Raw genomic sequence first — 10,396 nt, 5'->3', positions numbered from 1 at the left:
TGCTACCCTCCATAGCGAATTAAGAGCTATAAATAAGTCCATTTCGGGTGTGAACCACCACTACGAAAATTTTCCTTTTATGTTAAGGTTTACTACTTTTGTGTTGTTGTTGAATCTTATTTTTTTTCTATTTTTGTAGGATGAGTGAGGGTAGGAATGATTTAATAGCTACTGTTTATTATAATGGGAGAAAATACTTTGGTCCAAACGGGCAAGTGTTTGAAGGTGATGCAAAAATATTTCGCATGAGCCCAAGATGCAATCTTCACGAGCTGAAGAAGTTAATATACAAGAAGTTTAGATTACAACGTGGTCAAACTCTTCCTCGGTTGACCGCTAGATGTGCCTCAGGTAACCCCGTGCAATGGGTTGGTGTGGAAATTGTCGACGATGAAGATGTAACATTAGTAGTAGATGCAAGCACTTTTGAACACGGCGAGTCAAGATTTATTGAATTGTATGCAGAAGTCAACTACGGTGGACAATCCAGCAGTCAACCGAGCAATCCATGCACTGACATCATCGACATAAACATGGTGCCAGTGGTTAATCCGGAAGTTGAGGTCGCGTCCCCAACGCTTGCACCACCAACTCAAGAAATTTTTTATGAAGCGGTTCCAGCCAACGACATGTACGATCCATCTTGGCGTACAGATATTTTCGAGGAGGAGCGTGATGAAGGTCTTGTTCCAGATAGCGAGTCATCGGATACAGATGTCGATGGTGATTTTGATTATTGTCCGTCTACTGCAGTTGAACAACCAATTCCATCGCTAGGCATTGTCGGAATGCAAGATCCTCCTGTTGCAGGTACGTAAGGATTAATGCTTTATAATACAATATCTAATATCAAAATAAAATGACATTAATATTGGGGTTTTGGATATGTTATTATGCAGGAAATGATAATGTACCATTTTGGTCTGGAATTAGCCATTTCACGAATGTTAATTGGGAATATTCAGATCAAGAATTGGATGATATGAATGGAGCACAAATACCTAACTGGCAGATCGGCGACGAGCTATATAAGGACCAATTGTTTGACACTAAGCAAGATGTACAGATGACAATTAAACAATATTGTATGGCAAATCATCGTACAACAGTCGTTTTGAAAAGTGATACGAAAAGGTTGATTATGGTTTGTCAAAATCATAACGCGGGTTGTCCAATGAGGATGAGAGCATACCAAAAAAAAGGTGGCAGCGAATGGGTGATAGGCATATGGAACAACGAACACACGTGTTAGTTAGTCTCTTACCCAAGATCACAAGCAGTTGGACTCAAATCTCATTTGTTCATTGATCTTAGGTGCGTACAGTTATTGCTATTAAATTTATAAAAACTTTGTCTCTTGTTGACTAATACAGTGTTGTTTGACCACATAAACAGAAATGATAAGAGAGGAGCCCAGTGCCAAAATTGGGCTTATCCAAGAAAGGATCGCTACTAGCCTTGGATTCCATATATCGTATAGGAAGGCATGGAAGGCAAAGCAAAAGGCTATTGTGAAAGTATTTGGTGACTGGGACGAGTCGTATGCGTTCTTACCTAGGTGGCTGGATTACATGTTGCGTTTTTCTCCTGGATCCGCATATAAGCTGGATTTGCATGACCATTTCATTGATGGTTGCCTAGACCAAGCTCACAAGGTTTTCAGAAGGGTGTTTTGGACATTTAAACAGTGTTGTGAAGCATTTAATTATTGCAAGCCAATCATCCTGATGGATGGAACCCATCTATATGGCAAATATCGTGGGACCCTAAGGATTGTTACAGCAGTTGATGGCAACAATTACATTCTTCCAATTGCATTCGCTATCGTGTCTTCGGAGAATACTGACAACTGGTCGTGGTTCTTAGCACTTATTCGAATACATGTTACGCAAGAACACGTGATCTGTCTGATTTCTAATCGGCATGCGGGAATCTTGTCTGCAGTCAACAATGCTGATCTAGGATGGTCTCCACCACAGGCATATCATGTGTATTTCCTTCGCCACGTGGCCAGTAATTTCAATCACAAGTTCAAGAATGTCATGTTGAAGAAGCAGTTGAAGAAGTTAGGTATGTTTTCAATTTGTCTGATTCGTATAATGGACCACTGATAGTAATGTTTTTGTGTGTGCTATGTGTAGGATATACAACATCGCGCTTGGACTTTGATGCTGGTTTAGAGAACATGTTACGCAAACCCTCGATACGCGAACGTCGAGTACGACGCTGGACAGGCGAAGGGTCCTGTGTATTACGTACCACCGGTGGGGCTGCGGGATCACTAGGATCTGTCAATCTGGTCATATCATCACACGCGGCAACTACCCTGAGTGCCTCGTGATAAATCTGATCCATAGAGAACGATACCCGACCCTCTGGCGAAGCCATATGGACCACCGTCTCCGCGCGATCAGCCTGTAGTACATACATGAATTAACTTGTTAGTGACTGTGAAACAAGTTTATAAAACCACAACAGTCAATAGTATTACAACATACCACGTGCGTCGCAATCGCAGCCCTGCGGGTCATCCATCGACGGGTCACTCTATGAAACCACCCCATATACTCACTGTTAACAGATATGTGGCTCTCATCATTATGCGCAAGAGGCAAAAGCTCCTGTAGTACCAGAGAATCCCTATCCTCCCACTGAGAGATAAAGAATCCATGTCTCTCCCTCCAATCTACGTCTGTCTTACCAGTAATCCTAATCGTCAACAGGTCAAGACAACTAATCAGAGCATGTGGAACAGGCTGCTGAAATCCAAACTGCCGTAGAACTCGATCGGGCTACTAATAGACAACGACCTGGTAACAAATAAGTGGACAGACAGAGATCCATCTGCGGACGGTGTCAGAAGGTGGTGGATTACCTTCGAAACCCAGGTATGGTCTCCAACAAAACTCACGTCTGCGCATAATGTCCAGACGATGCCGGTACCTGCAAATGTGTGTACACACAGTCTGCCGCACATCATAACTGTTAAACCTGCAACAAATAGTCCACATATATTACCATACAATAACCGCAAAAATATTAACAGCCTGCAATTTGAATAATTTACATAAACAACAGTGCAATTACCTGAGTCCATAAGCAGCATGCTCATCAGTGACTTCGGGTACTCCAGGAGAGATAGGCGGGAATCTGGTCCACGCCAAAATTGCAATAAGAGTGCACAACCACCCATTTTAGAACGTCTCCTGTCAGTCACTTTGCACAATTCCTTATATAAGACGGCGAGAACTGCAGAGCCCCAACTACAGGTTCCACACCGCTGGAAATTATCCAAATATGTTAAATATCTCGCAGGAACGAAGCTGGAAGCAGTGTCCACAAACAGTGTCCCCCCGAGTATGCGCAAAATTAGTGCGCAAGTATATCTCATACGGTCAACCTCAGTGTTTGCGTGGCCTGCATAATCCCGAAACTTCTGTCGTAGGAAGTGGAGACCCAACAAACCTCCAGACAAATCCCTACCAGCCAGTGGATCAACGCCTAAGTAGTCATTGACCAACTGCTTAAATGGATATCGTCCGTGGCGCCCGGACACAACCTCACCATCAGTGGGCAATCTTAGTAGATGATGCACATCCTCCAGGGTAATGGTGACCTCGCCCATCCTCATATGAAATGTCCGTGTCTCTGGGCGCCATCGCTCGACAAGCGCAGACACAAGCGCATGGTCTATCTGAAATCATAAAAAATATGTGGTCAATCAGCAATAAAAATATTATTATTACAATGCCATATTCCAAAGTCAGGATATAGTGATACAATAAAAAATTACTAACCTCATGGTTGCGCAATCGCGTAATATGGTAGAAGCCAGCCTACCTCAGCCATGGCTCAATCTCTTCAGGAATGGCACTGTGATCATGTGTCGCAGCATGTCGCACATTAATCACACGATCCTGGACATTCGGATCCTCACAGGTGTTCCACACATGTGTGGATATATGTTTCTCCTGTAAAGTTAGGAGAGTCTTGTCTGAAGGCCCAGGGTCAATCACGCTGCGTGGAGACCCAAGACAAGGTGCCTCATCATGCTCCATATCTAAATAAATTAATACAAAACAATTAAATTAATATTCATCAACAAAGAATTCATAAATATTTAGCTAAATAAATTAAATTAATAAAAGCACAATTCAATAGGTTTTTCTCCATTTAAGTTTCTGCTTTAACTAAATTAAAAATTATTGCTAACCTATCGTTTCTAAAATCAACAGTAACTAACATTGAAATAAGTATTAAAGCATAAATAATAAATTAAATTAATTAAACCTACGATTTTATGCGTTAATAGATTCACATAATTTCCAACCTAAGGTTTCAAAAATTTAAGAATTAAACAATATTTCTAAATTATTAACGTTTATAAATTAATTAAAAAATTTAATTATGTAGACCTAACCATTCATTTATGTGTAAAATAAATTAACACATTTATTAACCTAATGGCTCAAATACCAACATTAAATAATACTAACACATTTTACTAGCCTAAGGTTTCAAAACCCTAAACCCTAAATCTAAATTTATAAATTATTAATGTTTATAAATTAATTAAAAAATTTAATTATGTAGACCTAATCATTTATTCATGCGTAAAATAAATTCACACATTTATTAACCTAACCTTTCAAATACCAACATTAAATAATATTCACAAAATATTACAGCATAAATAAAAAATTATTTATATTAGCCTAAGCATTATAGCGTGGAATTAATTAACACATTTTACTAGCCTAAGGTATCAAAAACCAAAATTAAATAACATTACACATGTATTAAAGCTTAAATAATAAATTAAATAAATTATATCTAATCATTTATGCATGATTTAAAATTATCACATTTACTAGCCTAAGGTTGGAAATATCAACATTAAATAATATACCACATTCACTAACCTAAAGTTTCAAGTATCAACACTAAATACTATAACATATTTACTAACCTAAAGTTTCAAGCCTAAACACTAAATAATATAACATATTTACTAATCTATTGTTTCAAGTATAAATATAAAATAATATAACACATTTATAAAAACATAATTAATGAAACAAACATATTATAAAAGCAATAAAAAAAAAAAGATACTAACCTTGTAGAGAGAAAGCACTTAGAGAGAGAGGGAGTGAGGGTGAGGATGAGAGGAAATGGTGGGGGAGGGGTGGGGACCGTGGGATTTATATAGGAAAAAACTTGCAAATAATTCGCTACCCTTGGTAGCGAATTTGTGCAAAGCTGCCATGTGTCTGACATGCGCAGTGCAGCAGGTGACCGTTGCCACGTATTTCGCTACATAGTGTAGCGAAATATGGGTGGCTTGACACGTGTCCAAAAGGTGACTGACCAGGCTGACCTTTTGACACGTATTTCGCTACACTGTGTAGCGAAATACGTGGACCAGTGGAGAGGTGACACATCAGCAGGCCTAATTCGCCACATTGTGTAGCGAATTAGCCTACGTGGCAGTTTGGGAATTTTTACTGTGCGCGTGGCATTCTGGTAAATTTTATGATGAACAGTGGCAAAATGGTCACTGTTCCTAATGAGTTAAGTAGCTTGATTAAGACTTAAACATTTCTCATTTTAGGTCTCCATCTTCCCCAAACCGCCGCCACCACCATTGATAATCATCTTGGAAACCTAGTTTGAGCTACAATACATTAAACATCTTGGTTTTTGAAGCAAAAGTGCATAGAATCGGCAAAAAAATTAAAATAATGCATTTAAATCAAATAATTACGCATTTAATGCTGTTTTTTTAAATAATTACGCATCTGATGCACAATGTGACGCCAGTTTTGGGCGTCACATGTGACGCCCAAAAGTGGCGTCACATGTGTGCTCTATATGTTCCCCCACCCCCTCCATTCAATTCACACCTCTTCTCTCACTCTTCATATCTCTCTTCTCCACCAAAATTCCTTGTTCTTTAATTTAGCATTTGAATTTTATTTCTTATTCTATTTAAAAATGAGCTCAAATCCTGATTCTGTTCGTGTTGTGTTATATTACAATGGTAGGAAGGTAGAAGGTCAACGAGGTGTCATCTTCGAAGGTGAAAAAAGGCCGACACGTATCCAACGCAACGCAACCATTGGCGAACTGCATCAGAGAATTCGGCAGAAGTTAAGTCTTCAAGACAACCAATGTATCACTCAGATCACGACAAGGTTATGGCGATGTGATAAATACATTAGTTTGCAAGTGGTTGACGATGAAGACCTGGAGATGACAATGGAAGAATTTTTCAATCAGTCAAGGAGGGATTTTCTGGAGTTGTATGTCGACATCGCCGCAACCGAGAATGTTCCTTTACCGGTGATGTCAGTTGATTTAAATTCTACCCGTCTTCCAGCTTCGCCTGCCGCTCATGCGTCTCCAGTTGGTAACTTTTCTGGCAGAGGATGCTAGTGCTTCAGAAGGAGATGAACCCCGTGAGATGGGTGCGTCTCAAATCCCAATATTCCATCAACCAGTCGTCGCGCAAATGTCGCAGTTGCATGACGTTGCGTCTGCCCCGTTAGGTATTCACCATGAAGGTAATTGAAATAAATTGTATATAGCTGAATAGATACCTCCTTTAATACCTGAATTAGGAAGTTTGTATTAAAAAGTTATAATCCGCAGTTGCAGGTGACGAAGCTGTTATTCCTTTTTGGGAAGGAATTCTGCATTATTCCTACATTGATTGGAGTTATCGGAGTGAACAAGAATCATGCACTGTTGGTACGGTTTCAGGATCGGGTTCAATACAAGGTTCGTGGCAACTGGGTGACAAGTTATTTGTCAATCAAGAATTTGCAACAAAAAAAGATGTCCAAATGGCACTTAAGCACCACCTTATTAGGGAGCATCAAGAAGCAATTGTAATTTAGAGCACGCCTGCAAAGTTGTCCATGAAATGTTGTGCGTATGATAAAGGTTGCCCGTGGCGTGTCAGGGCGATCAAACCGGTGTTTGGTGAAAATTGGAAGATTACGAGATGGGGTGAAAATCACGATTGTTTGAATGAGCACATTTCCCAGGGACATAGACAGCTCGATGCGGACGTTATTGTAGATCTCGTCATAGGTACGTATTTATTTATTTGTATGACATGTCAACATTTTCGTGCTGTGTAATTAAATTCGTTCGATGTAATCGAGTCTGGGTCATCTTCAATGCAGGGATGATTAAGGAAGAACCATCTGTGTCAATCTCTTTGGTTCAAGAAAGGATAACCGCTAAATATGGCTTTAAAGTTTCCTACAGAAAGGCGTGGTATGCGAAGCAGAAAGCGATGGCAATTATGTACGGTGATTGGGAGGAATCGTATGCTTTTTTGCCAAGGTGGTGCGAATACATGCTTCGCTTTTCTCCAGGTTCTTTTTATCATATACACACAAATGATCTTTATGCCGAGCAGAGCTTAGCTACTGGAAAAAAAGTTTTTCATCGCATATTTTGGACGTGTAGACAGTGTTGTGAGGCGTAAAATTTGCCAAACCCGTCATACAAATTGATGGAACACATTTATATGGGAAGTACAAAGGCAAATTGTTGGTGGCCACAACCCAAGATGGTAATGATGAATGCTTACCGATCGCTTTTTCCATTGTTGAAGGCGAAACCTTGGAAGCATGGGATTATTTTCTTGTTAATATTCGTGCTCATGTTACTACAATGTCAAACATATGTTTGATCTCCGATCGGCATCGAAGCATAATATCTGCTGTGGAAAATAACCCTAATTGGCAGCCGCCAAATGCATATCACGTCTTCTGTATTCGTCATATTGCACGCAACTTCAATCAAAAGTTTTGGAATGAAGGTTTGAAGCGGATGTTAAAGAATTTAGGTATACTCATTGACACGATGAGTTATTATTTCTTTTCATTATGGCTGAAAATTTATTTTTAATGCGATCATGTACAATATATGCAGGTTATACGCCCGCCATGGTTGATTTTGAGAGGAATCTTGCGAGTTTCCGTGAAAGTAGTCCTCAAATTGCTGAGTGGATTGATGCCATCCCTAAGGAAAAGTGGTCGCGGGCCTACAATATTGAAGGACAGAGGTACGGTCATATGACAACAAATTTGGCTGAATCTGTCAACAGGGTTTTGAAGGGGGCCAGAAATATGCCGATAACCGCATTGGTTAAGCACACATATAGCAGATTGGTTCATTATTTTGTTGAGCGAGGTACAAAAGTCGTTGCACAACTTGAATCAGCTCATCGTCACTGCAAAAATGTTGTTGAATTGGTCAAGAAGAACCAGGTAGATGCAACCGGCCACCATGTTCGTGCATACAATGTCGAACATACTGTCTTCGAGGTTGACACAGGTTGGGAGCGTTCATATTCTGTCAATCTCCCACAGGGATTCTGTCAGTGTGGAAAGTTTAAGGCCTTCAAGTATCCGTGTAGTCATGTCACTGTTGCTGCTTTAAGTGTTAGGCAGAGTCCGTTCACGTACGTAGACGATGTCTTCTTGACAAAAAACTTGGTCAAGGCTTATTCTTTTCCGTGGGAGCCAATCGGCAACGAGGAAGCAATACCTGAATTAGGTGGTGCCAAGATTATTCCCGATAAAAATATGTTGCGTGCAAAAGGTCTTCCAAAGTCAACTCGCATCCGCAACGAGATGGACGAAGTTGAGACAAGTCAAAGCCGTATTAGGTGTGGACTTTGCAAGGAACGCGGCCATAATCGTCGAGGATGTCCAAATCGTGGGAGAAACGACTGATAGTCTTAGTAATTGTATTTTGCATATGCGTTATTTTATGTCTTAAATTGTAATGTTCGTTATGTTGGACTATTTCCTTTACGTATGTTTTATTGTCGTAGTGATTATCCGCCTGGATTAGTTATACCGTGTCATACATGCATTAATGTTGACGTACAAAACATAAATACTAAAGAGGTGTAATGACCAAAAAAAGCATAATAATGTCCAGTCCACATATACATACAAAAAGTAATAAAGTCGTAACTAATACAAAAAAACCCTACAGAGCAATGAAACTACGACCAAGGTGGCCATGGCCTATGACGAGCATCCCTATCTGGCAGTATACGTCTGTCCCAAACTGGGTCTCCCTGAGGTGCCGGTGGTGGTGGAGTCTGGAAATCATACATGGCTGCACGCATGAAATCATCTGCAGGTCCTTGCCCACCAAAACCTGAAGTACTGGCCTGAAAGTGGGATGGCGTGACTCCCTGACTGTGGGTCTCATCACTGTCATGGCTCTCGGTCACAAGGCCTAGCATCTGATACATGTCGTTCGTATCCTGAACAGACCAATGCAGCACATTTGCATCAAGTCCTTGTGAAAACTGCTAGAATGAAGGCTGGGAGTAAGCCTGATCCGCCCCTGCCATGGCCATGGGACTGGCCTGGAACACTGGCTCCTGTGAGTCCATGTATGGATGCTCAGAATCTGGCTGGCTAGGACCTGCCGCATCCTGCGATCCGTGATGATACATCGGCTGGGACCCGTAAGTAGTCCCTATGAGTGGAGGTCTGAACCATCCCTGTGTCTCGACAACTGGTCTCGGGGCAATAATCAAAATAGGGACAGCTGCAACTCGCTCACGGGTACGTCCTAATCTGCGTCCCTCCTGTCTATTACGAGGAACATCCACGATCAACTGAGGATCAGCCTGTGTCTGCACGGGGGGTGCCTCAGGTCCAGGCTCATCAACTCGTGAATTCTCACGAAACATTCCAATAATCCAGCCAATCTCCTCGTGGATATACTCTAGGCCGATTCGAGGAAACTCCTCCACCGTTGTTGCATGATAAAGCATTTCAAGACCGTCAATCTGTATATTACGAAAATGTGTTAGAAATGTGAAACAAATGTAAAATATGTATGTTTGTTAGAATTTGTCATAAACTCACCATGCGGCCAATCTTCGTTTCCCTCCGAGATATGTAGCGCTTTCCCTCACTCTGTACCACTCTATGTACGCATGATTAGGTGACATCAAACCAAATAATGGAGGTGGCAAAAAATTATGCTGCACCCTGGTATTCCATCTTTCAATGTGAGCCCTCATCTTACGTCTCCAGTTCTCTTCAACCTTTCCCCGTAGAGTATGATCATGTATCCCTCTCAACTTTCTAGACACATCCGGGATGGGTTGATCAAGACCGAACTGTCGCATGCACCTATCCGGTTGACATGCCTCTACTGTGTGGAAGTAGATAAGAGGTGTGACAGCAAGCCACAGGTACTGCTGCTCTGGAGTCACGTCGAGCCACTGATATTCAAAATATGGTTGCCACACCACCTACAAACAAAATGATAAACAATATATAGAGTAACAAAAAAAATAATTTAATGGAGAAATAACAGCATCGTAAGTATCCAACACCTAACC

At 40.9% G+C, this 10,396-nt stretch overlaps 1 protein-coding gene across 1 annotated transcript; it reads left to right on the top strand.

Annotated features, from left to right (window-relative positions):
* The first annotated feature begins 6,261 nt into the window (after positions 1 to 6,261).
* On the top strand, positions 6,262 to 8,756 carry LOC133299552 (uncharacterized). The gene is made up of 4 exons (XM_061499022.1): positions 6,262 to 6,412; positions 6,661 to 6,783; positions 7,631 to 7,864; positions 7,951 to 8,756. The coding sequence occupies exons 1-4, from the start codon at positions 6,262 to 6,264 to the stop codon at positions 8,754 to 8,756; spliced, it is 1,314 nt and encodes a 437-aa protein (XP_061355006.1).
* The last annotated feature ends 1,640 nt before the right edge of the window (positions 8,757 to 10,396 follow it).

Source organism: Gastrolobium bilobum, unplaced genomic scaffold (assembly GCF_033153095.1).
Source record: "Gastrolobium bilobum isolate Gb01-03AN ecotype WA unplaced genomic scaffold, APGP_CSIRO_Gbil_v1 utg18078, whole genome shotgun sequence".
In the NCBI taxonomy this organism is placed as follows: Eukaryota; Viridiplantae; Streptophyta; class Magnoliopsida; order Fabales; family Fabaceae; genus Gastrolobium; species Gastrolobium bilobum.
The sequence above is the reverse complement of the archived record's forward strand: the minus strand, read 5'-3'. Positions and strand labels throughout refer to the sequence as shown.

Bases quoted from the DNA above. Each gene is read 5' to 3' on its own strand.
- LOC133299552 (XM_061499022.1), top strand. From the start codon at position 6,262: ATGGAAGAATTTTTCAATCAGTCAAGGAGGGATTTTCTGGAGTTGTAT. The intron at 6,413-6,660 runs GTAACTTTTCTG...CCGCAGTTGCAG, and splicing joins CGCTCATGCGTCTCCAGTTG to GTGACGAAGCTGTTATTCCT. The intron at 6,784-7,630 runs GTTCGTGGCAAC...CCATTGTTGAAG, and splicing joins AGGATCGGGTTCAATACAAG to GCGAAACCTTGGAAGCATGG.